At 40.4% G+C, this 26,350-nt stretch overlaps 6 protein-coding genes across 6 annotated transcripts; 3 read left to right on the plus strand and 3 right to left on the minus strand.

Moving 5' to 3' along the window:
- Nucleotides 1–14,425: 14,425 nt before the first annotated feature.
- PG994_000813 (MFS general substrate transporter) lies at nt 14,426–15,118 on the plus strand (the record flags this gene model as incomplete). Its single annotated transcript, XM_066852222.1, has 1 exon — nt 14,426–15,118. The coding sequence occupies one exon, from the start codon at nt 14,426–14,428 to the stop codon at nt 15,116–15,118; it is 693 nt and encodes a 230-aa protein (XP_066722854.1).
- A 21-nt stretch (nt 15,119–15,139) lies between these two features.
- PG994_000814 (uncharacterized protein) lies at nt 15,140–15,607 on the minus strand (the record flags this gene model as incomplete). The annotated part of the gene is made up of 1 exon (XM_066852223.1): nt 15,140–15,607. The coding sequence occupies one exon, from the start codon at nt 15,605–15,607 to the stop codon at nt 15,140–15,142; it is 468 nt and encodes a 155-aa protein (XP_066722855.1).
- A 1,040-nt stretch (nt 15,608–16,647) lies between these two features.
- PG994_000815 (NAD-P-binding protein) lies at nt 16,648–17,858 on the minus strand (the record flags this gene model as incomplete). Its single annotated transcript, XM_066852224.1, has 3 exons — nt 16,648–17,147; nt 17,209–17,607; nt 17,666–17,858. 3 exons carry the CDS (start codon nt 17,856–17,858, stop codon nt 16,648–16,650), a joined length of 1,092 nt encoding a protein of 363 aa, XP_066722856.1.
- An 815-nt stretch (nt 17,859–18,673) lies between these two features.
- On the plus strand, nt 18,674–19,968 carry PG994_000816 (uncharacterized protein; the record flags this gene model as incomplete). Its single annotated transcript, XM_066852225.1, has 6 exons — nt 18,674–18,840; nt 18,903–19,089; nt 19,170–19,246; nt 19,292–19,481; nt 19,524–19,751; nt 19,798–19,968. Coding segments are annotated over 6 exons (1,020 nt in total), but the record flags the coding sequence as incomplete, so codon positions are not given.
- An 803-nt stretch (nt 19,969–20,771) lies between these two features.
- On the minus strand, nt 20,772–24,303 carry PG994_000817 (Bcser1; the record flags this gene model as incomplete). The annotated part of the gene is made up of 7 exons (XM_066852226.1): nt 20,772–22,207; nt 22,279–22,563; nt 22,651–22,692; nt 22,758–23,058; nt 23,192–23,560; nt 23,641–23,817; nt 24,139–24,303. 7 exons carry the CDS (start codon nt 24,301–24,303, stop codon nt 20,772–20,774), a joined length of 2,775 nt encoding a protein of 924 aa, XP_066722858.1.
- Nucleotides 24,304–25,303: 1,000 nt separating this feature from the next.
- On the plus strand, nt 25,304–26,263 carry PG994_000818 (uncharacterized protein; the record flags this gene model as incomplete). The annotated part of the gene is made up of 3 exons (XM_066852227.1): nt 25,304–25,774; nt 25,843–25,912; nt 26,127–26,263. The coding sequence occupies 3 exons, from the start codon at nt 25,304–25,306 to the stop codon at nt 26,261–26,263; spliced, it is 678 nt and encodes a 225-aa protein (XP_066722859.1).
- Nucleotides 26,264–26,350: the final 87 nt, after the last annotated feature.

The raw sequence follows: 26,350 nt of genomic DNA on the forward strand, positions 1-26,350 counted from the left end.
GACGGGAAATAATTAAACACTTAATTCTATATTATAAAAACTTCGAAAAAAGGTAAAAATAATTAATAAAATAATTAATACTTAATCCGTTACGAACTCGTCGCGATCTAATAACGCTTATTATAAAAAAAATACGGCGAAGGTTATTATAAAATAGCTTCTATAAACCGGTTAACTATCGCTATATAAATTAGTAATTAAGATCGGGGGATTATTTAAACTTAAATAATCTCTTTAAGCCTTAAAGTAAAAGTTATTAGGTTAATAAATAAAAATTAATATAATAACATCGAATACGTAAAGTAGATTTTACAATATAAGTAGCGTATATTTTTAATCTAGTTTCGGCACGGTTTATTATATAAAGAATTAAATAAATATACCGAAGGCCTTTAGCCTACGGCGTATTATTAATAATATATAAAAACGCGCACCTACCACTGTTATTACTTTTAAACAGTTCTTTTTAATTTATAACGAGAAGGAAAACGCGTTAGCGCACGATTATTTTTCCCTAATACCGTTACTATTATTAAATAACTAGAATAATTAATTAAAAGGACCTGCTACTTAATAAAAATAATATCAGGAAGGTATAGCATCACTTGTATGGCTTAAGCAGGTACCGAATACCGGATTAGCGCAACCCATCCGTACGAGACCCTTACGGCGGGAAGACTCGTCCTAACAAGGGGAGCTGGCCAAGTTTATCGTTAAAAATAAAAAATTACCAGTACTAGAATAGCAAGAACTGAGGTTTTCTATATTACTCTAAAAAAGGTGCTACATACCTATGCGCACGAACCCCTTTCTTATTTCATTAAGAGGGGCATATAATGCCCCTCGTAGCTCGTACTAAAGATAAATATAAATAATAGAATATAACGATTAAACCTCGATTAAAACCGGAACCTATACGTACGTACGAGAGCTTATTTAATATTAAGGTCTTTTTTTATAAATATCGATTAAAAATCGTTAATAAAGTTACGCCGACGTTTTAAGCCGAGAAAGTTTATAATTTTATTAATATTAATTAAGTTTATTAAGTAGTATTTTATTAAAGTTTTTAAATTTTTATATATAATAACCTCTATAATTTAATTTATAAAATAGCTATTACTTAAAATTACCGAGTTAATTAACGATATAAAATCGATAAATAAAAGGCACGTATTATTTAATTTAATTAATATTTCGCGTCGAGAAGTATATAGGCCTATGCCTTTAAGAAAGCTAGCGCGTACGGCTTATATAGAGGCCTGGGTTCTTTAAGAATTAGAACTTTTTAGTTTATTTTTCGGCCTTTCGGCGGACTATTCGAAAAAGACTAGCTAGTCGAGCTTATTATCCGCCTATTTTAAGATCCTATAGCTTTTACCTGGCCGAGGTGTTAAGGCAAGGATCTAGTCTACCGTCTTAAATTCTTTAAACGCTTAGGTAGATAGAAAATTTACGACCTAATATAGGATAAATTAAACGAATAGAGGTAATAAACCATTTTCTTTTCGATCTTTTTAATTAAAAAATATTAAAGTTTAAGCCAGCTGACGGTGCTACGGTCAACCCATGCAATAGCGACCCCTAAATTTAGATAGCCCCCGATAGCACCACATATAAATCAGTATATAAAGCAGTCAGCTTTTAATTTATAATTAATTAAATAAGACTATCTTCTTCCTTTCCTTTTCCTCTTTTTAATAGGTCGTAAACTTAACGAGTTAGCACTATAACGCGCGATTCAAGATATTATAAATAGCTCGTTAATAAAACAAGCCGCCGAGAAGCATAATATCCTTAAAACAACTCTAAAGGCTCGGATTCACGGCCGTAAAACTATAAAATAACGGAATAAGTCCTTCTAAGCCTTAATAATAACGGAAAAGTCTTAGATCGTAACTTAGTACCTTACGTAGTATAAATTAAACTACTCACCGGCGTATATTATTTTCCGAATATTCGCCTAACGGATTTTTTAAACTAACGGGATTAATATAATACTCGGTAAACACTAAGTTAAAAAATTTATTACTCGTTATTTATTTATCGATACTATTCTTTTTAAGAGGATAAATATTTTAAGGCTTAACGTAACTTTTATAAAAAAAATTATCGAGTTTTTCGAGCGGCTTAATAATCCTATTCTAAAATTAATCCCTCCGGAGTTTCGGGTTAACGTCGACGAGATCGGTAACTAGCTCGGCTATAAAATAAATATAATAATTATTAAACTTATTAAAATAAAGAGAATACTAATTATAAACTCCCTTAACCGAGAATAAGCTTCTATAATTAAATATAATAACGCTTTAAGCCGAGCCTTACCTCCTCTTATTATATTTAAAAATTAATAGGTCTAGTAGTAATAATTTTTAAAAGAGAAGGACCCGTTAACGGATACTATAAAGGATTAAGTCTTTACGGCATCTCTTAAAAGCTAAATTAATAAAGAGCTAGCCTTAGTATAACTAAATAAGGTCTTCATCCCTTATATAAAGCCTTAAAACGAGAACTAATAACGGCTTATTATTCTAAATAACCACGCTAGCCACGTAAACGAGGACTTTATTATAACGTATTTAAAATATAAAATATAGCTTCTCTTCCTTCCGGCATGCTCGTCGTATTTATTATAACCCCTAAATCTTAATCCTTTTAATATATTAAAAGATATTTATTACCGGAAAATAACCCTATACTATATAAAGCTTAATAATATAAATATAAATAAAAAAGACTTTCTCCGATATTACGAACTAGCTAAAAAGTTTACTTTTCGGCCATATATAATAACTAGCGGCTAAGCCATAATTAATATATTCCTTCGCAATATTAATAAGCCCCTTAATAGCCGGAACCGGAGAATAGAAAACCAAGTAAAAGTAAAACTATCTAAGCCTCCCTTTAACGTTTTTAATAAATAATTCTCCTTTACAACGTTATTAATACTTACGACCAGCTTGTAACGAACGCTATCTAGGTTTTAAAAGAAACCTAGTAAGACATACTGAGGTTTATATTAATAATACGAAAGAGTATCTAAACATGCGATAAAAGTCGCTTCTATTAATATAATAAGTAATAGCTTATAAAAACGAAGGTAATTAAAGTACGTAAATTTAAAGGTATTTATAATAGTTTCGTTAAAACTATTTACTTTATTAATAAATTAAGATTAATATTTAAATTAATTACTAAAGTAAAAAGTATCTATATTAAATATATAGGGGGCGTCCGTCGTTATATATTTAATCTCTTTCCTTACTAATCCGTTAGATCGCCTATTAACTCACGGTAATCCTATTATTAGCTCACGGTGATCTATCCCTTAGATCACGGTAATCTATTCTAATAACTTATTTAGAGCGTCGTGACCCCGTAGCTTCTAGCTCACTTAGCAGCGCGGTAATCCAGTCGCTCCTAGTCACGTGATCCCTCCCTAGCTGCTCTCCCGGGTCGGGTCTATCCTTTCGTTATTTAGGATATCTTCGTAGTTATGTTTACGCGTTTTTATAATATAGGGGAGTTTATATTAGTATGGCTAGTAGTGCGGTCGGTAGCTGTAACGTCGTAGCCTGGTTGGGGTATAGTAATCCCGTTCCGGCGAGTGGGGTCTTAGCCGCATGATTAGGTCGGGTTGTAATATAGCCGTTTAATTAAAGAATTAATAAATACGCTTAATAATAATAATACTAATTTTAATAACGCGACGCGCCGGGTTTTATTCCGAAAACTTGAAAAAAATCTAGATACTTTAAATAACTAAATCGGCTAACTAAAGTACGAAAAGTTAGTTTTAAAAAGTAATCTAGAGAAAAAAAGAAATAAAAAAAGGAAAAGAATAATACCTAACCTTAACTAGAAGTTTACGCGTATACGAGATACTATAATAATTAAAAGGGAAATAAATAACGTTATACCGGAACCCCAAGCTATTACTCCTCTATCGTCGGCGCTAGAAGCCGTTATAATTAAATCTAACTCTAAATTTAAGATTAAAAGTGTTATAAAAGTGTTTCGAGACTAAAACGGTATTTTTAAGATTTTATATTAATTTTTAATTAAATTATTCGTATTATTATTATATAATATTATTATTAGTTTTTAGGGTCGCCGTTATATAAGGTGACCGTAGCACCGTTAGCTAGCTTATTATATTAATTAAAAATCTTATTTTAAAATTTTATAACTTATTTCTTTAATATATTTTATATATTTTTAATATATTCTCGTTTATAGTTTATTTTAAATTTTAATTCTTTATTTTTCTAATTAATTATATAAATAATATTTTAAAGTATACTTAATAAATATTAAACTTATAACGAACGCTATCCGGGTTTTAAAAAAAAACCTAGTAAGACGTACTAGGGTTTATATTAATAATATGAAAAAGTATCGAGACGTGTAATAAAAGTCGCTTTTATCGATATAATGAGTAATAGCTCGTAAAAACGGAGGTAATTAAAGTGCGTAGATTTAGAGGTATTTATAATAATTTTATTAAAACTGTTTATTTTATTAATAAATTAAAATTAATATTTAAATTAACTATTAAAATAAAGAGTATTTATATAAAATATTTAAAGAACGTTTATTATTATATATTTAATCTCTTTCCTTATTAATTTATTAAATCGCCCGTTAGTTTATAGTGATCCTATTGTTAGCTTACGGTGATTTATTTTTTAAATTACGGTAATCTATTTTAATAGTTTACTTAAAGCGTCATAACCCCGTAGCTCTTAACTTATTTAATAGCGCGGTAATTTAATCGCTTTTTATTACGTGATTCCTCTCTAGCTATTCTCCTAGGTTAGGTTTATCTTTTCGTTATTTAAAATATTTTCGTAATTATGCTTACGCGTTTTTATAATATAAGGGGGTTTATATTAGTATAGCTAATAGTGCGGTCGGTAGCTGTAACGTTATAGCCTAGTTAAGGTATAGTAATCCCGTTCCGGCGAGTAGGGTTTTAACCGTATAGTTAGGTCGGGTTATAATATTATCCTCTTTTTTTTAAATGCTTTATTTTTAAAGTATTAATTTTATAAATACCTTAATTACCCGTATTATTAAGTTATAATAGGTTTTTTTTCTTTATTATTTTTTATTATAATATCTATTTATTATAATTAATCGTGTTAAAAAATCTTAGTTTAAAAAAACTATCGCGCGTTTAGTTTTTATTATTAATATAGAATCTACGGGTAACCTAATTAGCATACCTTGTATTTGTTATTTTCGTTAAAACCTAGCTTATCGTATAAACGAGAAGTCGTTTCGTTATTCGGAGTATATTCGGGTTAGTCGTTCTTATAATAGTACTTTTATTATATCGGCTTTAACGAAACTAGCCGCTTAATAGAAGAAGCTGGAAGCGAAGGAGTTAGATATAAAAAAGGCTTTATTTCTTTTATAAACGTAACTATTTACTGCTTTAGGTCGTTTAACCCGCTTTTATTATATAAAAAAAGTTATAATAAAAAAGCGTTCGGAAGCGTTTCGTTAAGGAATATAAGAGCTAAATAAAGAGGACGGTATTTTTTTTAATTAATAATCAGGAGAACTTCGTTTTTAATAACCTACGTTCTTTAAATATTTTTAAAGATATTAATTAATCGTTTTTTTTAATTTAATAGGTTTTTTTAAGTTTAGGCCGTTAATCCTTATAGGGGAAGCTCTTTTTTAAACTTTTAAAGTTTTTCCGCGGCGTTCGCCAAGTATTTTTTAAGTTTTTAAGTATTATTTTTTAATAGGTAACTTTTTTATTAAACGAGGTATTAAGAGCTTTATTTTTTTTTCTTTTTATTAATAATTTTATCGATTTTGTATTTGTATTAATCTGTTTCGACTTTTAGTTATATATTGATTAGGGTTTTTTTAACCGCTAGCTCGAATAATAAAATATAAAATATAAAGTGTATCCGTATTATTTTAAGTAGCGATAATTAGTAATTAATTTTTAAAATAATTTCTACGATTTTAAATAGTCTTATTTTTTCAAAGTTTAATTTACCGCTTGGTTATTTTATTTTAATATTTCGTTATAAGAGGTAAACTTTTTCTCTTTTTTTCTAAGTTAATCTTTTTAATTTTATTTAATCGGCGTATTTTTTTATTTATTATTAAAAAAAGGTAAGGTTTTATTATAATATAACCTAGAGTTCTTTTAATTTTTTAATTTATATAATCGCGATTAATATTAATTCTTTTTTTAAAGGTTTCCTAATAATTTCCGGGTCGTACCCGTAATTTATTCGGAATAACGAGATACGCGTAGCTTCGTTATTTACGTTATTATAAGTAAATTAAGTTATAAATAATAATTATATTTAATTATTTTATTTATAATTAATGTAGTAATATAAGTATTATTTTAAGGTTTAATTTATCCGCTCGGTTTATTTATTTATTTAAAGGTGGTAAGCCGTAAATAGTTTATATTTAATACTAAGTTATATTATAAGCGATTTTTAGAATTTAACAGTAAATAGTTTATTTCTATCGGAAATAATTATTTCGGATAGCCCGTGCTAGCTAACGATCGTTCGAAGGAATGTGTACGCTAGGTTATTAATATTACTTGATTTTTTATACGGTAAAAAGTAGGTATATTTCGTAAGTTTATTTATAATTATTAAGATATTATTATAATTAATTTTAATTAAGAGTTTTTTTAATAGGGGCAGTTTAATAACGAAGTTAAGTATAATAGTTTTTTATACTTTATTTAGTAATAAGATTAATTATAACTCTCTATACGGCCGGTATCGAGTGGCTTTTATTTTATTATAAAGGTTATATTTACCGATTATTTTAATTACGATTAGTCTAAAGTTTTTATAATCGAATTATTTAGTAATCCGTTTTTAGGTTTTAAATATTCCTTGGTGCCCGTATGTGAGGTGTTCGTAGAATTTTTAAATAAAGTTTTTACGGTACCGCTTTAGGGATATAAATCTTGTTTCGGTAGAAGGTGAGACCGTCGCGGTTTTCGAGGCGATCCTTAAGGTAGTTCGCGGGGTCGGGGGTTTAATTAAGTTACCGGAATTTAATAACCTAATTATTATTATATTAGACGTAATTCGTAGCGTTTAATTATTTCGACGGTATAAGGTTACCGTCTTAGTTATAAGTGAGGATAGTTCGCGTTTTAGGCGGGACCTTTTCCTAATAGTTCGGTTGTTAGCTTAATACGTTGGCGCGACTGTTTTTATTACCCTTCCGGTAGATAATAGTAAAGTTAAATTTTAATAAGAATTTAAATTATTATATTTATTATTTATTTAATTCTTTAATAATAATAAATATTATAAGGTTTTTATAATTAGTATAAATTTTAATTAGTTTTATTATTCCGTTAAAATAATATTTTTATTTTTTATAAGCTTTAATAATAGTTATTAATTTTTTATTATAAATTTAATAATTAAGTTCTAATCCGTTAAGCTTTTTCGAAAAGAATACGATTAGGTATAATTTTCCGTTATTATTTCGTTAATTAAGTTATCTTTTAATCGTATAGTTTAATATATCGGTTTTAATTCTAAAAGGTTTAGATAAGTTTATTATATAAAGTATTAATTCGTTAAGAATTCGTTCTTGAATATTATAAAAAGCTTTATTTTTTTTTCTCTATTTATTAGAATAATTTATCCTTTTTTATTAGGTTTATTAAAAGTATCGCTATCCTATTAAATCCGGGGACGAAAATCTGGTAATAATTAATTAATTTTAAAAAAGATCTAACTTTTATAGCGTTTATAAGCGTAGGCTACTTTTTAATTATTAAGATTTTTAAAAGTTTTATTTAGATTTCGCTTAGGGATATTATATATTTTACGAAGGTAACGGATTGTTGGTAGAATTCGCTTTTTTCTAGATTAATTAGTAGGTTAATATCTTATAGCTTTTAAAATATTAGCTTTATATATTTTTAATACTGCTCGTTATTTTTAGAATAAATAAGGATATTATCGAGATATATTATAACGAACTTATTAAGGTATTTTCGTAAGATATGGTTAATTATAGATTAGAAGCTAGTTAGTATATTAATTAAGCTAAACGGTATAGCTTAGTATTCGAAATGGCCGTATTTAGTTCGGAACGCGGTTTTCCACTCTTTTCCTTTTTTAATTCGGATTAGGTTATATACGTTAAAGAGGTCGAGTATTATAAAGATTTTAACGTATAATAATTTATTTTATAAATCGCCGATTAAAAGTAAGGGGTACCGGTTTTTAATAGTAATTTCGTTAAGTTTTTAATAATCGATATATATACGTTATTTAAGTTTCTTATTTTTACTTTTTTTTAAAACGAAGAGGATAAAGAAGCCTACTGGTGATATAAATGGTTAAATAACTCTTTTTTCGAGATTTTCCGTCATATATTTTTTTAAAGCTTATTTATATTTTTAATTAAGTTTATATATAAATATAAATAAAGGTTCCCTTTTATTTTTAAAAAGTATTCTATAATTTTACCGTATATAAAGCGGTAAGTTTATTTTTAATTTCTTATTAAAAAGAGTTTCGAATTACCGGTATTTTTTTAATATAATCGTTATAATGTTCGGCTTAAACTTTTTAATAATAATATATATTTTAAAAATTTTAAGTTTATTAAGGGGTCGCTTTTTAAACCGCTATTTATTAATTAAACCTCTTTTTAATATATTTTATTAAAATTAACCTATTTTTTAATTAATTTTAAAATTATTTACCCGTAATTAAGATATCTTTAAAATTATGTCGTATCCTGCGACGTCCGTAATATTATACGTGATTCGTTTATAGCGTTTTTTGATATTAATTAAAAGGTTCGCGACTTTTTTCCGTACTTCTTTATTATTATAAGTTATAAATCCTTTATTAACGGTTTTAAATCGGTATAGGGCGTTTTTCTTTTATTATTCGAATTTAAAGTAATTAATGATTCGTAATGAAATATAGTTTCTTTACGCTTCGCTATCGAGTAACGCTTTAATATAAACTCTTTTTACGCTTATTATTAATATAATATACTTACGGATAGCTTGATTATCCGTTATTTAGTATAGGGATTTATTTTGGTCCGCCTATTATTGTTTTTTTATAATAGGCGGCGTTCGTTTCTCGAACGCTGCTTTTATAAATAATTAATAATTTTTTACGGTTAATCCTCGTATCGTTATTATTGTTTTCTCCGTTTTTTATAAAGCGTTTTTTAATACGTTAATAAAGTGTTTCTATACTTTTCCTTATATATAATACTATCCTTAATATTTAAAATCCGGGTTCTCGGGCGATTCGAAAGTTTATTAAGTTTGTAATAATTTATAAACGCTTTATAAGTTTTTTAATATATTAAAGGGGTCTTTATATTAAATATATATTTATATATTTTAAAAGTATTAAACGTTTTTTTTTTAAATGTTTATAAGCTCGTAATTTTTCCTAGGCGTATTTAAAGTATTAATTTTTAAAATATTCTTTTTAATCTCGTCTTTTTAAATAATATTATTATAATTACTGTAAATCTTCTTATATTAATAAGTACACGCGTCGTCCGTTAAGAATTAATATTTAAATTTTCCCGATAATATAGTTCGGGTATAGTTATGTAATAGGTTATTTATTAATCTTTTAAAGAAATTATTCGTACTTTAATTTCTTCGCGAGGTATTTTATATAAACGTTATATACGTATAAAATCTATAAAAGCATAAAGTATCCTTCGTATATAAAAGAAATTCGTAGGTCGTCCTTTACGGCGTAATTACCGTAAATTTTTTAATTAAACCCGGCCGTAATAATTACTTAGCGTAAGTATTTTAATTCGGGGTAAGAATATTAGGGATAACTAATTATCCATCGGTTTTTAAGTTTCTAAACTTAGCGATCTCGTATACTAATTAATTTATTAATATACCTATTAAGCGTTCGTAGCTTATAAACTACTTTAATTAGCTCGTAATATCGTTTATTAAATTACTATTTCTGTTATAAGGGAGGGGTCGTTCCCTTCGCATTATCGCGATGTTTCGGCTATAATCCTCCTTATTTTTTAAGGTTTTAAGGAATTATTTAATACTTTCTTTATCCGCTAAATAAAAGGTATACCTATTATTATAATAAGTTATTTAAAATAAACTGCCGTATTTAATAATAACGCTATTATTTTTAATAATTATTATAAAGATACCCTTTATTTTAATAGCGTTAACGTGTTATTTTTCGGGGATTCGTTAAAAATCTTTTTTTAATATGTGAAAGTGCATCGATCCCTAGGTATTGGCAGTATGCAGGTGTGATAGAACAAAGCTAACGCTTGTCCCGTATGTATTCTCTACGGGAATGTGGGATACTATAAGGAAACTGGAAGGAGAGGGGCCGGGAGCTATGGGACGCACGGATGCTTCCTCTGTCCTGTTACAAATACTCGATATTCTCGATTATAATATCCTAGTTTTTAATAATTATAATAGGTGCCGCGTAGCTTCTTATTTTATTTATTATATTTAATAACGCCGAAATTTATAAGCTCGTTATAATAACTATATATTATAATATTCTTAAGTAATATATAGTTATATTATTATAGTCGCCTTATATTAACCTAGGTTTAATTAATTTATCGCTAAGGTCCGCTTTATTTTTCGCGGCGTCGTTTATATATACGAATATCGATCTTAATAGTAAGTTCTATATATAAAAAAAAGTTATCGGGGGCATTAAGCCGGCTAAATTCGTTTTTAATATCGTATTTTAATTTTTAATAATATATTATAATTTTTATAGCTTCGATATAATTTAATTAAGTTATAATATACCGGAACTCGGCTATATAAAAAGCGGCTAATTCTTTTTATTTAAAGGTTTTAAGTTTCCTCTCTACCTATCGCTTTTTATTAAGATCTTAGAAAAATAAATTAAAAGCTTATTTAAAGCTGTCGTAGTTTTTAAAAATACGTTATACCTCTATGCGGTATAGTTTAATTTATTAGTCGTTTTTTACGAGTTTATTTAAATAAGGTTCGAACTAAGCGAGTATTTTATTTTTAAAAAACGAGGCGGCGTAGATAACTCGTTAGGTAACGTTTTAAAATATTCCCTCGTAAAATTATTAATAAGCTTTAACCTAAATAAAGAAGCCTCGGAAGTTTCCGCTTATTTTATTAAAAAGTGTTAACGTATTAATCTTTATACCCTTCTTTAGTATAACAGGGGTCTAGATAATATTAATAGCCGTATAAAGGAGACGTACTTTTTTACATAGCTTATTAATATTATAGGGTATTTATTTTAAGGTGCCCTTAATTAGGAGCTCGTTATACTTTTTTTTCGAGCTTAACGTAATAATATTAATAATTGGCGCTCTTTTACTCGAGTTCTTTAATTCGCTTAATTAACGCTTATCGAATAGGTTCGTTATTATTATCGTCGCTATCGATATCTATAATAGAGTCTCGTTAAGAGGTATTAAAGGTAGCGATAAAAGTCTTTCCTTATCGGACGGTATTATTAAAGCTAAATATAGATATAATTCTTATAATATTATTATTCAAAGGTTTAAGTAATAATTTATAAGAATAAAAGTAATTAAAATATAACGAACGCTATTCGGGTTTTAAAAAAAAATTAATAAGACGTACTAAGGTTTATATTAATAATACGAAAAAATATCGAAACGTGTAATAAAAGTCGCTTTTATTAATATAATAAGTAAAAACTCGTAAAAATAGAGGTAATTAAAATACATAGATTTAGAGGTATTTATAATAGTTTCGTTAAGGCTATTTATTTTATTAATAAATTAAAATTAATACTTAAATTAATTATTAAAATAAAAAACGTTTATATAAAATATTTAGGGAATGTTCGTCGTTATATATCTAATCTCTTTTTTTATTAATTCATTAAATCGCCCATTAATTTATAGTAATCCTATTATTAACTTACGGTAATCTATTCCTTAAATTACGATAATTTATTTTAATAGCTTAGTTAGAGCGTCGTAACCCTGTAGCTCTTAGCTTATTTAGTAGCGCGGTAATTTAGTCGCTCTTTATTACGTGATTCCTCCCTGGCTGCTCTCCCGGGTCGGGTTTATCCTTTCGTTATTTAGGATATCTTTATAGTTATACTTATGCGTTTTTATAATATAGGGGAGGTTTATATTAATATAACTAGCAGTACGGTCGGTGGTTATAACGTCGTAGCCTGGTCGGGTATAGTAATCCCGTTTCGGCGAGTAGGGTTTTAGCCGCATGGTTAGGTCGGGTTGTAACAAAAGTTTAGTTTTTAATTTTATAAATAATTTAATAAACTTTTTTAAATTATATTATATAAAGTAATAAATATTAAATAAATTAATATTATTTATTCGGCTACTTTTTATATATATAATTATAATAATTACGAGTTTAAAGCTACTTTTATCAATAAACGTAATTTATTATCGTAAAAGAAGTTAGCCGGCGCTTTTTTTTAAAAGGCTTAATTTATTTATTAATTTTTTATTTATATATTAATTCTAAATTAATTATAATAATTATTAATTAAATAAATATATTAAACTTAATTTATTAATATTATCGAAATATTAACTTTATAATCGCGTTCTTATATATTATAAAATCGTTATATTTTATTCTTAACGCTTTAAATAATAGCTTTTCTTATTTTATTAAGCCTTTTTAATATAGTTATTTCGATAATTTCGATAAAGTGCTTTATTATTCGTATATTACGAGGATCGGATTTAGGAAATTATAGCGTATATTAATTTAAATTAAAAGCCTATATTCTTTTTAATAATTAATAATATACGAATTTTAAAGTTTTATTTCTCGTTTATAAGCCTCTTTATTTTTTTATTAAAGCTTTTTATAAATAACGTATTTATTAATAATAAATCGCTTTAATAACTTATTTTAAGTAATAAAATCGAGAGCGGCTTTAATATCGAATCGATTATAACGATTTAAAAAAGCTATATTTATTTATATTAAATAAATTATTTAAACTTTAATAAGAGTTATAAAAAAATAGTAATGAATAATAAAATAAGAATAAAAAGTTTTATATATAAAAAGACCGTTTATTAATTAAATTAAAAGAATTCTAGGAGGAAAAAATAGGGCAAGTTCGTTAGAAGAAGGTTTTTATAAGCATCCACATTCGGAGCTTCTACTTCGTGTATGATTACCCCTGACTCCATTTTCCGCCCAAGTCTGAAAGTAGTGCTTTATTCGTATCCATATCTGCCTAAGTGGTTAATAGCTCATGGTACACTGTGGCAGTTCACTTTTAACAGCTCCGTTGTCGCAATGGATAAACCGGAGGGACCTGAGCAGGAGTGAGCAATGCCAAGGCTATCCAAGCCGAACATGAGCCGACCTGAGCGAAGCCTGAGCAAAAGCGGCGAGGGTTCATGTAATCACTAGCGTCCAGATTGACGTGGGATAACAGCCAACATCAATGGTGTCAGTCGGTGGGGTCACAATGGCCGGCCGTTACAACACCCCAGAAAACACCCTTCTTCTCACAGCCCTACCAGTCCTGCGATAATTGGGGGATCAGTAGATGCGAAGTGCAATATGCACGCAAACCTAGTGCCGATGTCACCCTCTCCATGGCCAGGCTGCTGCAGTTGGTCGCAACGGGCTTGCGGGTTGGGTCAAAAAGACTGCTGATGGTCCAATCGGCCACTAAGAGTCGTCTTACGCATATCCCTCGCATGCAGGGGGTAGCACTCTCCCGCTTTGAACAAAACTTGATATCTTGAGTCGCTTCTAAGTTAAATTGCTTTTCAACACGCCATTTCTACTGGATATCGAGAGGGAGAAGAATAATATGGCGTCGGCGGAGCAAGCTACGAGCGCGACAGCATCTGCTGGTCGTGGATGGCGCTTCTGGGTGAGTGTGGAACTACTTACGTTCAATCCCATTGCGTGCCGGATGCTGACTACTTCAAAAAAAGGCCTTCATGACTTCCATGGCTGTCGCGAGTCTCCTTGCCGGCCTGGATGCGACAGCTGTTTCGACAGCCATGTCCTCGATGCTCAACGACCTGGGCACGAGCCAGGGTTACTCCTGGATTGCCAATGCCTACTAGCTCACAACCACTGACTTCACGCCCATATTTGGCCAGACCGCCAACATTTTTGGTCGCCGGGCTCTGACCATTTTAGCAACCGTCACTTTTGCCGTGGGATCGGCCATTGCTGGGCCAGCCCCCACTCTAGGCGTACTGGTTCTCGGCCGAGCCGTCCAAGGCATCGGCTGTGGTGGGTTGAATGCTCTCGTGGAAATGGTCGTATGTGACTTGGTGCCACTACGGGAGGGTGGCAAATTCATGGGCTTAATTTTTGCCATATATGCCATTTCTACCACCGTGGGGCCACTCGTGGGGGCGCCTTTGCCACCTATGCCACATGGAGATGGATCTTCTACTTGAATCTCCCACTGTCCGGATTGACACTGGCCATGGTCCTCGTATCTCTTGGGGCGTCTGGGGTGGAAGTGAACAGCCTTGGTCGTCGTGGCGGACCATATTGCCCCTGGTCCTCGGTCTCATCGGCCTTGTTCTGTTCCTGGCCTTTGAAACAAAGATCCCGGAGCCAACAACACCTCTCCGACTATTTACCAACCGAACCTCTCTTGCGGGTTTCTGGTGCGCCTTCACTCACAACATGCTGGTGTATTGGATACTTTTCGTCCTGCCCGTTTATTTCCAGGCTGTTCTTAGGTCCTCTGCGTTCAAATCAGGGGTCAATATTTTGCCAACCGCTGCCGTCTGTATGCCATTTACCATCGCAAGTGGCGGGGTCATGTCCAAATTGGGACGTTATCGGCCATTACTGATGATTGGCTTCGCATTCTTCCCCATCGCCATTGGACTCTTCACGAGGCTCGACCAGACAATACCCACCGGATATTGGGCTGGGGTCCAGATTATTGGAGCCCTTGCCATCGGAATCGTCATGCCAGTTACGCTCCCAACTGTCTTGACACCCCTACCCGAGTCGGATGTAGCCGTGGGCACGGCCACGTGGGCATTTATGCGAAGTTTTGGAACAATCTGGGGCGCCGCTATCCCGCTCGCAACGCTCAACTCTAGTTCCTGAGGAAGAGACATAGTTATTCTATCACAATCCACGCAGTCTGATCCTGACCCTATCGAGCTCCACGAACAACAGCGAGCGACAGACAATGTTGCTCGCAGCATAGCGGGCGACGATGAGCAGGGTATCAAAGTAGGAAATGGGCGTCATGGCCGACAGTATCGAAGTCCTGTAGACCAGCTGCAGCACCGCCGCGAGCGCCGCGGCCGAGAATAGCGCCTCGCTGATCCATCGACGCGGCGCCTCGAAGGACTCCTTCGCCAAGGCACGAGACCTTTCGGCTCGCGTCTCTTTCCCGCTCTGCCGGAAGGTAAAGGTGGGGAGAAGGCACTGCTGATAGACCGCCAGCATGGCCAAGGCCGCGGGAAAGATCCCCAGGAGCCCCCACGCCAGTGGCATAAGGATGGCGCCGCAGCGGCACTCCACCACGGCCCGCGAGTCGAGGTAGAGAGACGTGGCGACGTTGTTGGTCCCGGATACTAGCCGACACATACGGCGCCCGAAGGGGAAACAAGGAGCAGCCAGACTATATGCATCGCAACTCCTGCGTCACATTCGTCGGCGGTAGCTGGTGGAACGGGATGCGCGTTTCGTATAAGAGCTCTAGGCTAATGATTCAGTTGTCAAACCGAAGAGAAAATTTGAAAGAACATGAGCAGGGTGGGATTGCCCCAGGATTTGATTTATCTTATTTTTCAGCTTCTCACCCTGCTTACGTAGTTTCTTGCCATGAACGATGTCATTGGCTAGAAACATCTTGAAGCTTGACGACACAGAGGTGACGATTGCAGCAAGGAGTGAAATAGGTGAGATGCCTTTTGTACCCAGCTTTGTTGGGCGGTTACACTGAAGTTGTAGGCACTAATGTTCGCTAATTTGGTCAGCACTAGCAAGCAAACAGGGCGCCAGGGAGAAAACCATTTGTCAGCTCCAGCCAATACAATCTGTGAACTTCTTCCCATCTCTGCAATAATAAAAAGGAAAATAGGAACAGAAATCGTTCCCGAGTTATTCGCCATGTTCGAGCACTTTAACCCGCGCAAGGCGGCCTTCCGCCTCGTCAGCTCGGGCTTGCTCTCGGCCGCGGGGTGGGCGGGCTTTGACTGCTGGTAGTAGTGTGCGTCGCTAAGCTTCATTGCGCCGAGTCCGCAGTCTTTGCCCGTCGTCTCCTGGTTGGTGGTTGGATGTCAATGACGGATGATGCACCGCGGTATTATTACACAACCACCACCAACTGCAACACTTCCGGTGGTTATCAACAAAAGCTTGGCAAGGCCAATCTGGTCATCTGTCACCAAGTAGTTAACAGCTTACGCCCGCAAACTGGAAAGCATCGTTGCAACAGTTCGCCTATCACTACATAAGTACGTGTGTTTATAAAGATAATGTTAAACCCCAGCAACATATAGTCTCTTTTGGTAGATGAGAGAAAGCCCGGTGACGTTTCCTTCTTAGTATGACAGACTCGTCGGATATGATCTCGCATATCATGGCGGCATTTGGCCAAGCGTCGAGGACCCGGGTGCTCCTTTTCAACCATCGAGGCCTTCCAAGAATCGGTGTCTCTCGATCGCGTCTTCAAATCCACACAAAAGCTTCTTCGCTTTCTCGTCTCCTGCAATGCCTTCATAGAATCTAGCCACATTTCTCGCTGGGATCGGCAGCTTATCCCACTCGTCCGTCTGGATGGGGATCTCCGTGACCTGGTCCGCCACCGAGTCGAAGAAGTCGATCTTCTGGTCCGGATAGCCAATCTGCAGGAACACCCCTGAAGCCGTGACACGGAGCTCGCCCTTGGTGCCCAGAATGCGCCAGTCAAGAGCAGGAGCGCCTTTGAAAGGTGCTCCACCGCACAGGGAGTACTGCACAGGGACGGAGGAGGCTAACACGCCGTTGATAAAGATGGTGTCCTCGGCGGTCTGGGGGTGGTGGTCCGAGATGACCGTGCCGTCTGACTTGGTGAGTTTAACGAAGGGGCGGCGAACAGTCATGAGAGCGTTGCTTTCCGTGGGCACGAACGTCGACCCCAGTGCTGTGAGGGTCACATCGTCAGTTTTATTTAGAGAGGGATGAAAAGTTGGGGTGAAAGTTACCTTGTTGAACCCAGTCAAGCGCGTGTCCGCTATGGACGGTGAGGAGGTTGCACCCGACGCTCTTGTCGGCAAAGTAGGCAATTGCCTCTTGAGCAACGTCACCTCCCATCACGCCATACCCGGACCACGTGCTGCTGAGCACATCCCCGAGCTTGCCGGATGCAATGAACTCTTTGATAGTGGATATGATGGAGGCATGTCGTCCTTGCAAGCCTACGACTGCCAGGGCTGCTTGCTTTCTGGAGCTTACAATCTCCTCCGCGTCAGCCAGGCTCTTGCCTAGCGGCCACTCGACATAGACATCCTTGCCGGCTTTGAGTGACGGGACAATACACTCCTTGTGTTGATCCACACGGGTGCTGCAAACTACCAGATCGACATTCGGGTCGTTGGCAATATCTAGGGAAGTTTAGCGACAACACCCTGGAAACTCTGCCAGATGGACACAGCCACCAACCTTCGGCATTCCCGTACGCCTTCGTAGATTCTGGCAGACCATGCAGCTTGATTGCATCTCTGGCACTCTCCACTGAGCTGTTCTGGATGGCCACAATCTCGAATTTGTCCGTTTGCTTGAGATAGAGCAGATGAGACTGTGGTGCCCAGCCGGTCTTTGAGAGACCGATGAAACCGATACGGATTGGCGCCATATTAGACTAGGCGTGGGTGATTATTGCCAAGATTGGGGGAGAGTACGAATAGTCAAGGTCTCCATTTCAGATCGTAGATTCATCTTAGATGAAGTAGTAGTGGAGTCAAAGCACGTGACACCTCCTCATCAGAAAGAAAACATTTTCCGGAACAAGCCAAAAAGTCTAAGTACCTATGCCCGGTTGCAACCTCTTACATGGAAGACTGTCTTCCCTCGAGTAACCAGCACACAGGTCTGGAATTGGCTTCAATCCTCAAGACTTGACTTGTCTGTTTAGGTCAAGATGCTCCGCAGCAAAAGCGCTCGAGCAAATCGAGCCGGCAGGCCGTTGGATATTGCTGGTTTTATAAGGCCCCTCAAACGCCGGAACACTTCCGGCAGCCAATTTCGGAGGATCATAACCAGTCCTGTAGAAGCTTTAGAGCATCACAACATCCCTTTCGGGCCTAGCCAGCGACATAATAGATTGTGCACTATGAGGCGCCAACTTTAGAGAATTCAGTCTCGAAAAGACTCTACCCGATACCGATGACGCATAATAGCTCAGTTTGTCAATAGTGAAGAGCTTTGCTGTAGTGTTTTCATCTGATTTTCTAGTTTGGTTCCTACATGACCTCTGTCAGTTTCTCTCGGTAGGCAACGCTTTGTAAATTTCTAAAGACCCATTGGTATTGTTATTCACCTTCTCCTCTACATGGTCTGTCAGTTAGTGCCAAATATCCTATCGAATGTTTCCATACCCAGCTGTCTAATTGCCAGCGTAAACATTCATCCATTTCTGCTTAACCCGCATCCCTCATAATATAACATAGCAAGCCGAGCAAGCAGGAAGGGTTGGAAGAAGGAAATGGCGTATATCGGCAGGGTGTTTTCCACCCTGACTATATCGGTGATGTTTACCATGGCAGATACGAGATTCTGAACAAGATTGGCTACGGCACCTATTCCACCGTCTGGCTTGTTCGAGATCTTGAGGCCAAGTATGTCACACGGTCTCAGCTGCCAGTCTCACCTAATGCAGAAAATGCTAATTTCAATGCAGGAAAGGTGATGATGCCGAGTATCGCGCTCTCAAGATCCTTAGCGCTAGGTGCTATGGGGCCGCAAAAGACCTCTACGAGAGAGAGATCTTGCGCCAGTTGAGGGATGGAAACCAGAGGCTTATGGGGTACAAGTTCATTTGCCATCTTGAAGACGACTTCGAGCACAAAGGCCCCAACGGAACCCATGTGTGCCTTGTGTTCCAGCTCTGCGGCGAGAGCGTACTGGATTCGGATCTTGGTTCAAGGACTGCATGATTCCAACCCAGTTGATGCGGCGCATTACCATCCAGCTACCGCTGGCTCTGGACTACGCCCACGAATGTGGAGTGGTTCACACCGGAGAGTACCGTCCACGTCTATTTTGAATCTCGGCTAACCCTATAAACAGACATCCAGGCAATCAACATCTTCGTGAAGATGCGGAGCCACTCCCGCATCGACTCTGGCTACCTTACGCAAGAACCAGTTCAACAGAACAGGTCGGAGAAACAATCATCCCTACCCTCCCTCTTCGCAAATACTACTTTGAAGACGGCGATCAATTCGACCAATTTGTTATTGTCCTCGGCGACTGGGGTGTCTCCAGCTGAACCGACAAGCACTTGATAGAGGTCATCCAGCCCGTTGCCCTACGTGCCCCCGAAGTCTTGATTGGGGCGCCCTGGGGTCCGGCAGTGGACATCTGGAACGTCGGGGCCATCGTCCTCGAGATGTACCGAGCGATGTGCATGTTCAGCGGCCAGGTCGCCCCAGACGGGCACTACGAGCTCCGGGAGCACTTGGCCGAGATCGAGCACCTGCTGGGCACATTTCCGAAGGCCTTGCTGGAAAAGGGAAATCCGGCCCTGGTGGGTCGCCTTTTTGATGAGCACGGCCGGGTCAAGAGATGTGCAGCCGTTCGTAGCGGACCGCAATCTCATATTCGAGGCGTACACGACGGGCCTCGCTCACGACGAGAAGGAAGAGTTCGTCGCATTCTTGGTGTCAGCTATGAAGATTGACCCGGCCAAGAGACCAACGCCCGAGGATCTGCTCAAGGGGCCTTGGCTGCACGCACTGGGCTAGTTCTAGAAGAAGTGAGTCATGGATCATATGGTGTTGCGGGAACTTTGGGGGCATCATTAGCATATTCATAGTGGAAAGCAGTCAATAGATTACCATACGAAGGTTTCTATTCTCCGCTCTCCTATTGACATCTCGGGATGCTGTTGTGACTTGGCGTACTTGGATGCCTAGAGGCTTAGGTGTTTTATCTCTCGTATTATTTAGGCATGACCTCTTGAAGTGACATGAGGTAGTGCCACTGAAAGTATGCTCCTGCCTTGTAGTTGGAAACTGACCAGTGGCATGTCGTTGAAATAAATATTTGCTAAAACCCCACCGCCTGTACTAAGAGTTCATCCGAAGTTGTCAATAGCATTGCTGGAGGCGCAGTCAGTGCAGCAAATCTGGCTAGGGGATAGTGGCTCCCCTAATCAAGCGATAGGAAGGGTCCGTTTGCCATCCATCAGCGTCAGGTATAGGCAGTTGAACAGCATGCGAATTCTGGATTGACCCCTTGCGATCATGATGCAGAGTCACATCAAGAAGTCCAGACAGCCGCTTCACGAATTGCGAGATCAAGCCAACTGGATCCATTCCGTCGTCATACATTGCATGGTACGAACGAGTAGCAAGCCACGAGGATTTCTTAGCTAGTCTAGAGTAATACCTAATTACCTATCAGGGGTGCTGAAGTCAAGCTCAAAGCGCCCAAGCAATGCTTGGCAAGCATCTGGTACAGCCCTCATATCATCCCCGAGAGCGAACAAATCCTATCAAGCAATCACGACTGCGGTCATGAGCATTTGTGGTAGCAAATTATCTCACTACCATTGACATACCAGCTCCTCCGCCACCTTGCCCGTTCCGCAGTCGTGCACGTCGGTGTGGTTGGCGCGATAGCAGTCAGCCGTCGCCCAGCGGCTACACGTCAGAGCTCCGACCTTGGCGCCCACCGCGACGCTGGAGTAGTTGGCGACGCCCGCGAGGTAGCTGCACGTGTCGTTGAAGACGGTCAGGCCCGCGTACCAGGTCCGCAGTCCGGCGGCTTCCGGCTTGTTGTTATTGTCGAGAGGCGAGGATGACCATGCGGGTGTTTCCGTGCAGACGCTGTCCGGTTTCCGCCGTCCGTCGTAGCCCGCGACGTGCCTGGATCCGCTGCTATCGTTGGTATGGGACCACAAGCCGTAGTACGCCGCGCCCGAGGAGGCATTAGCCAGGGCGGCCAGGCGGTCGCTGAGCAGGCGCGAGGTGCCCATCTTCTTGTTGCCGCCGCCGCCGCCGCCGGTCCACGACCAGGCGCAGTTGTTGGGGCAGCACTCGGGCGAACTGTCGTTGCAGCTGGTGTCGGAGCAGAAGCAGAGGGGGCAGGTCGCGGTGGCGCAGCAGTCGGGCGAGTCGGTGGAGCAGCTGCCGTCCGCGTCGCAGTAGCAGGCATTGCCGTTGTCCAGCTTGCACTGGTCCGTGTTGCACTCCGGGGTCGAGGTCGGCGGGGGGTTGTTGTCGTCCGTGGTCGTGGTGGAAGTATCCGTCGATGAGGTCGAACTCGTGGGCGACAGGTCGGTGCTCCAGCTCGTGAGCGCGGTGGGCGCGGCCGGCTCCGTGCTCCAGCTGCGCGTCACCGTGGTCGACGGCACGGGCTTCCCGTTGTTCGGGTCCTGGGGGTCCTGGTGGTCGGGCGGCGGCCCCGTCGGGCTGGCGGCGCAGTAGTACCCGCTGCACATCGTGCCGCCGCACCCGCCGGCCGCGGTGCAGGTGGGCTGCGCGACCGAGGCCGACGAGAAGGTGAGGGCCTGCACGCTGGGGTCCATGGGATCCAAGGGACACGTGCCCTCGTCGTCTGCGCCGCCGCTGGGGTCGTCTTCTCGCTGCAGCATCGAGGATGGCCCCGCCGCGGCCCCCTCCTGGTTACGACTGCAGCTTCTCACGCTTTCGCCGTTGCCTATGTTGTCCATGTTCGGGTCGAGGCCGTCGCACGCGTGGATGGTGTCCCAGACTGCTCGCGTGGTCCAATCTTTCAGGCAGTTGTGGCTTCCCGTCGCAGCTGCAGTGTTGTCCCACAACGTAACCTGACCGTTCCAGGCAACGGGGCGTCGCTTCCTGGCGTTTACCTTCGGTATGGTCCGGTCGTGTTGCATGATGTCGTAGCGGTGGGCCAGGAATGATATCATCTTCTTGACATTCTTGGGATCTTTCAGCGGCTCGTGGAAAGGGCCCGGTAGGGAGCGAAGATACGCAGCGATTCCGGCGACTCGTGGTGCAGCTACAATTGAAAAGTTCTGTTAGCATTCAGACGTCCCCATGCCAGATCAGTTTGTGTTCAGGGCTTCTTACAATATGAGGTCCCGACATCAAACCGGTACTGATCATTGGCACCTTGAGCCGGGTTGACGAGTATCCCGACATTCTCGCCTGGTGCGAAGGTTGTGATATACGATGCTGTATTGCCCCAATCGGTATCAAGGCCGGATTGATCTGTTGCACCAACGACGATCAAATTCTTCAACCAGCCTTCGCCTTTGCGTGGTTTGGCAAACTTTGCAGGATATTCGTAGATCTCCTTGCCCTGCTCTCTGGCATCATTGCCCGCTGAAACCACCAGCACGACACCTGCCGCATCTAGCATTTTCAGGATGTTTACTAGCCCACATGTCAGACCTGAAACGAACTTGTTTTTACCGACATATGTATCTTTGTTTCACTTACGGTAGGCTTTTAGTTCTGCTTTGGCGTTTGCGAGTATGTTGACTGTTCACAAGATAATAGTCAGTCTCCATGTTGAATGTCGTAACGCTTTGGTGGTTTGTACTTACAGCCGAAACTCATGTTGACCACAGCTTTGTTCGCCAGTATGCCGTCGTTGGCCATCACGTCTCTATAGATCATGTACAATTCCGCAAGTTCTTTCCATCTGGGTATGTTGCTGGGCCAGTTGCTAAAGTCATTGTTTTTGCACCATACGACTCTGCAAAACTTGCAGGTACCTAGCAACTTTCCGTTGATATGTGCTATGATACCCGAGTTGTGCATTTGCTCTCCCGGGGAGGGAGCGCCCATGGGTGTTGGTGGCCCATTGAGGGTCATGTCGTTCTGGATGTAAGAAAACTCGGCCCGCTCGAATTCCTGTAATTTGATCAAGTACAGTCAGTAGAAACCCTAGAATGTGATGATGGCAGACGTTTTGCCACATTCGGCATCGGAAAGCAATGCCGGGAAAAGAAACCATCACCACCGAAACGATACGTACATCATGGGTCGTCCAGAACCCGTCTGGCATATCAAGGACGTATACTGTCCAGCCCCGAGAAAGTTGAGCATCAAACCCCCCTACGTCATCCCACCAGTACCTGTAATAAGGCGTGTTCGTGTCCTCGTCATAATAGCACGAATTGCTATCGGGGTCGCACATGGCCATCTTCTTGGGCAGGGAATTGACGGCCGTCTCCCAAAATGTGGACCAGGTATATTTCTGATTGCGGGAAACCAAATGGCCAGGCAGACCGCTCGAGTTTCCTGTGACGATGGAGCCCGAAGGGTGAAAATCTCTGTCGCGGGGGTTGGGAAGCGGATTGTTGTAGTTACTCTCTTCGTAGTAGTCCACTCCGTCGACGTCAGGCTGTTTACCAAATTATTGTTAGCAGCGCATGATCCAGCAAAAGCCAAGGAAGGCAGGGGATAGCACATGGGGTTACTAACAGATTCCATCAACAACGCGTATGTCTCGAGGTCGAGGGCTGGGACCCAGTAGAGACCGGTCGCGCCAGCAGCCTCTAGCGTCTGGTATTTGCCCGTGTAGTTGGTCAAGAGGTCCGGGATCTCCCCGACGTTGGTAGGGTCTTTCGGGTACACGACTGCATCGTTGAAGCATACATTCTGTGGTCACGTGTCAGCATTGGCGTCTCAGGCGAGTAGTGTCGGAGCTCCAGAATGGGAACGATAAGATTACTCACGAGCGCGTTTCCACTTGCGGTGGGCTGACAGGAACTGCTTGAAGAAGCACTAGACGTGCTCGAGGTGCTTGTCGAGGTGGCCGAAGTGGGTGAACTGGTTGGTGCTATTGACGTGACTGTCGCCCCTTCGTCGGTGCCGGTCTGTTATATGAAAATGCATTAGTGCCAAGGCGCTTCTTCCGGTGATAGGTGCCACATCATGGAAATGTGGTTCAGTTGCGAGGTCCAAACGACAAACACTTACGGCAGAACACCCTACAATGGGTGCACAGTCTCCAGTTTTGGTGCTCCTGCTGGTCGTACCAGACACGACGTTGACAGAGGTTGTGATTTCGCACAGGTCAGCCGTCTGAGTCTTGCAGTTTGTTGAGCGGGCGTCCGAGTACGTTACCTTGTGATCCCGCCCCATGCTAGTGGTCTTTGTCAGCCTCGGGGCTAAAAGGAGAGCGAGAGAACTTTCCACTTACGTGATTTTGGGAAATGGCGGAAGAGTACCCTTCACTTTGAGACCCCCCATCTTTGGGAATTTCAATATACCATTTGGGGGCGGTCCACTGTATCACAAAGGTCAGAAACTTGCTAGATGCGTTCCTCCTTGTGTTGATACAGATGGTAACTCACGGAGGGTAGATTCCGGGGGGCAAATTGATATGCAATGAAGGAAGATGAATGTGAATGCCGTTATCTGTACCAGAGCAGATCTAGAAGCGGAAAGTCAGAAGAGGGCTCCTCGATGTCAATAAGTTTCGTGGGGCATACCTTGATGAAGAAAAACCAAGTACAAGATGTATCATAATCGTCATCATCATCATCCTGATCATCGTCATCTTCACGGATGAATTCAAAGCATCCCATAGGCCAGTGAATCCAGACTGGTAGCGGAGGTGACACACTGGATGTCTGGCACGGAAGATGTTAGTTATACGCATACGATCTCTGACTGGATGTACTCACCTTCGTTGCCGGTGCCGGAGCCATTCCCCAGGAGTGCCATCCTCCCTGCATGGTAATGGTCGTAGGCTGCGTCAGCGGGATGGTCGTGGGGTCCGCGCCTTCGGCCCCCTCAAAGGTGATGGTGGTGGGCTCGACAGTCCCGGAGCCGACTCCCTCCAACGTCACTGCTGTGGATTGGGCCGTGTCGTCCCCGTCGTCTCCCAACGTGATCGTCGTTGGCTTGTAGCCGAGTCCCAGGGTAATCAGTGTCGGCTGAGGCCCTTCCGCGGACGCCGTCCCTGAGACCCCACGCTGAAGCCTGGCTCGTACCCCAGCCTCCCCAGTTCCACCAGCCGCCCCCCAGGGTCACGGTCGTGGGTTGAGTAAGCTCAATCGTGGTGGGCTGTGCGCCTCCGGCGTCCATTAAGGTTATCAGGGTGGGCACGGGTACGATCCCTATCTTTGAAAATAGTGTCATGGTTGTCGCCTCGGGTCGTCCGTCGCCTGCGCCCAAGGTTACTGTCGTCGGGTCGTATCCTTCCCCCAAGGTCATTGTCGTGGCTGGGGCTCGCAGCCAACCGGGCCAGAACTCACCAAAGGCCAGTGCCGAGGATTGTGCTACTCCTCCGGGCGCGCCTTCTATGTTCAAAGTTGCGGGCGGTGCGCCCCCGCCAATCAGCCCTATAGTCAATTTGGTGGGCTGCGCTCCTCCTCCAATACCTGGCGGCGGGAAGACGATTGTTGTAGGTTCTGGCGCGGCTGTTGGCAAGGTAAAGGTGAAGGGTGGTGTGTTTCCCTCAGCTGGCCCCAAGGTCAAAATGATGGGTTTATTTCCTCCGCCATATCCCCCTAGGACGAACGCCGTGGGCGATGCTCCTCCAGTTATCGGGAAAGTCATGGTCGTGGGCGGTAATGAAAAGGGGTCTGAGGTTATTGAGGGCTGCGCGGTAGGTGGCCATCCCCAAGCAGTTATGAGACTGCAATCCGCATTGTAAAGACCTATGAACGCTTGCAGGAATGTGACAACCGACCAGGTCGGGCAAGAATATCGCAGGGTGACCGCTGTGTTCAAGTCAGGAGGGAAAGTAAGCGTCGTCTTGGGTGTTGCAAACGGCAGCTCTGTGCCAGGAGGGAAATGAATCGTCGACTCCGGAAACGGGATTGACGGAAAGCTGATCGTCGTGACTGTTGGTCCGGCCACCGAGATACTCGTACTGTAGGGCGTGAAGAAGGTCATGGTCCGTTTGTTTGTAGGCGACTGCTGTTGCTCGGAACCCTCGCTACTGAACGGGTCGCTAGGCAACGACCATCCGGGCCCGTCCGGCGGCCCCTGGCTTACCTTGGGCCAAGGCGGCAGAGTCAGGCTGCGCGTCGTGGTGCCGCCCTTGCCGTTGGGTAACGGGACGCCAATGGGCGGGATATCGACACTGGGCTAAACCAAAAAGCAGCCACCTGTCGCGGTGGAGGTGACGTTCAGGTTGTAATAGGGCATTCCGCCGATGGTCAAACTTTGTTTCGTATCA

The sequence above is a fragment of the Apiospora phragmitis genome (assembly GCF_038363925.1).
Source record: "Apiospora phragmitis strain CBS 135458 chromosome Unknown utg000001l:1.0-2902119.0:1.0-2906034.0, whole genome shotgun sequence".
Taxonomy (NCBI): domain Eukaryota; kingdom Fungi; phylum Ascomycota; class Sordariomycetes; order Amphisphaeriales; family Apiosporaceae; genus Apiospora; species Apiospora phragmitis.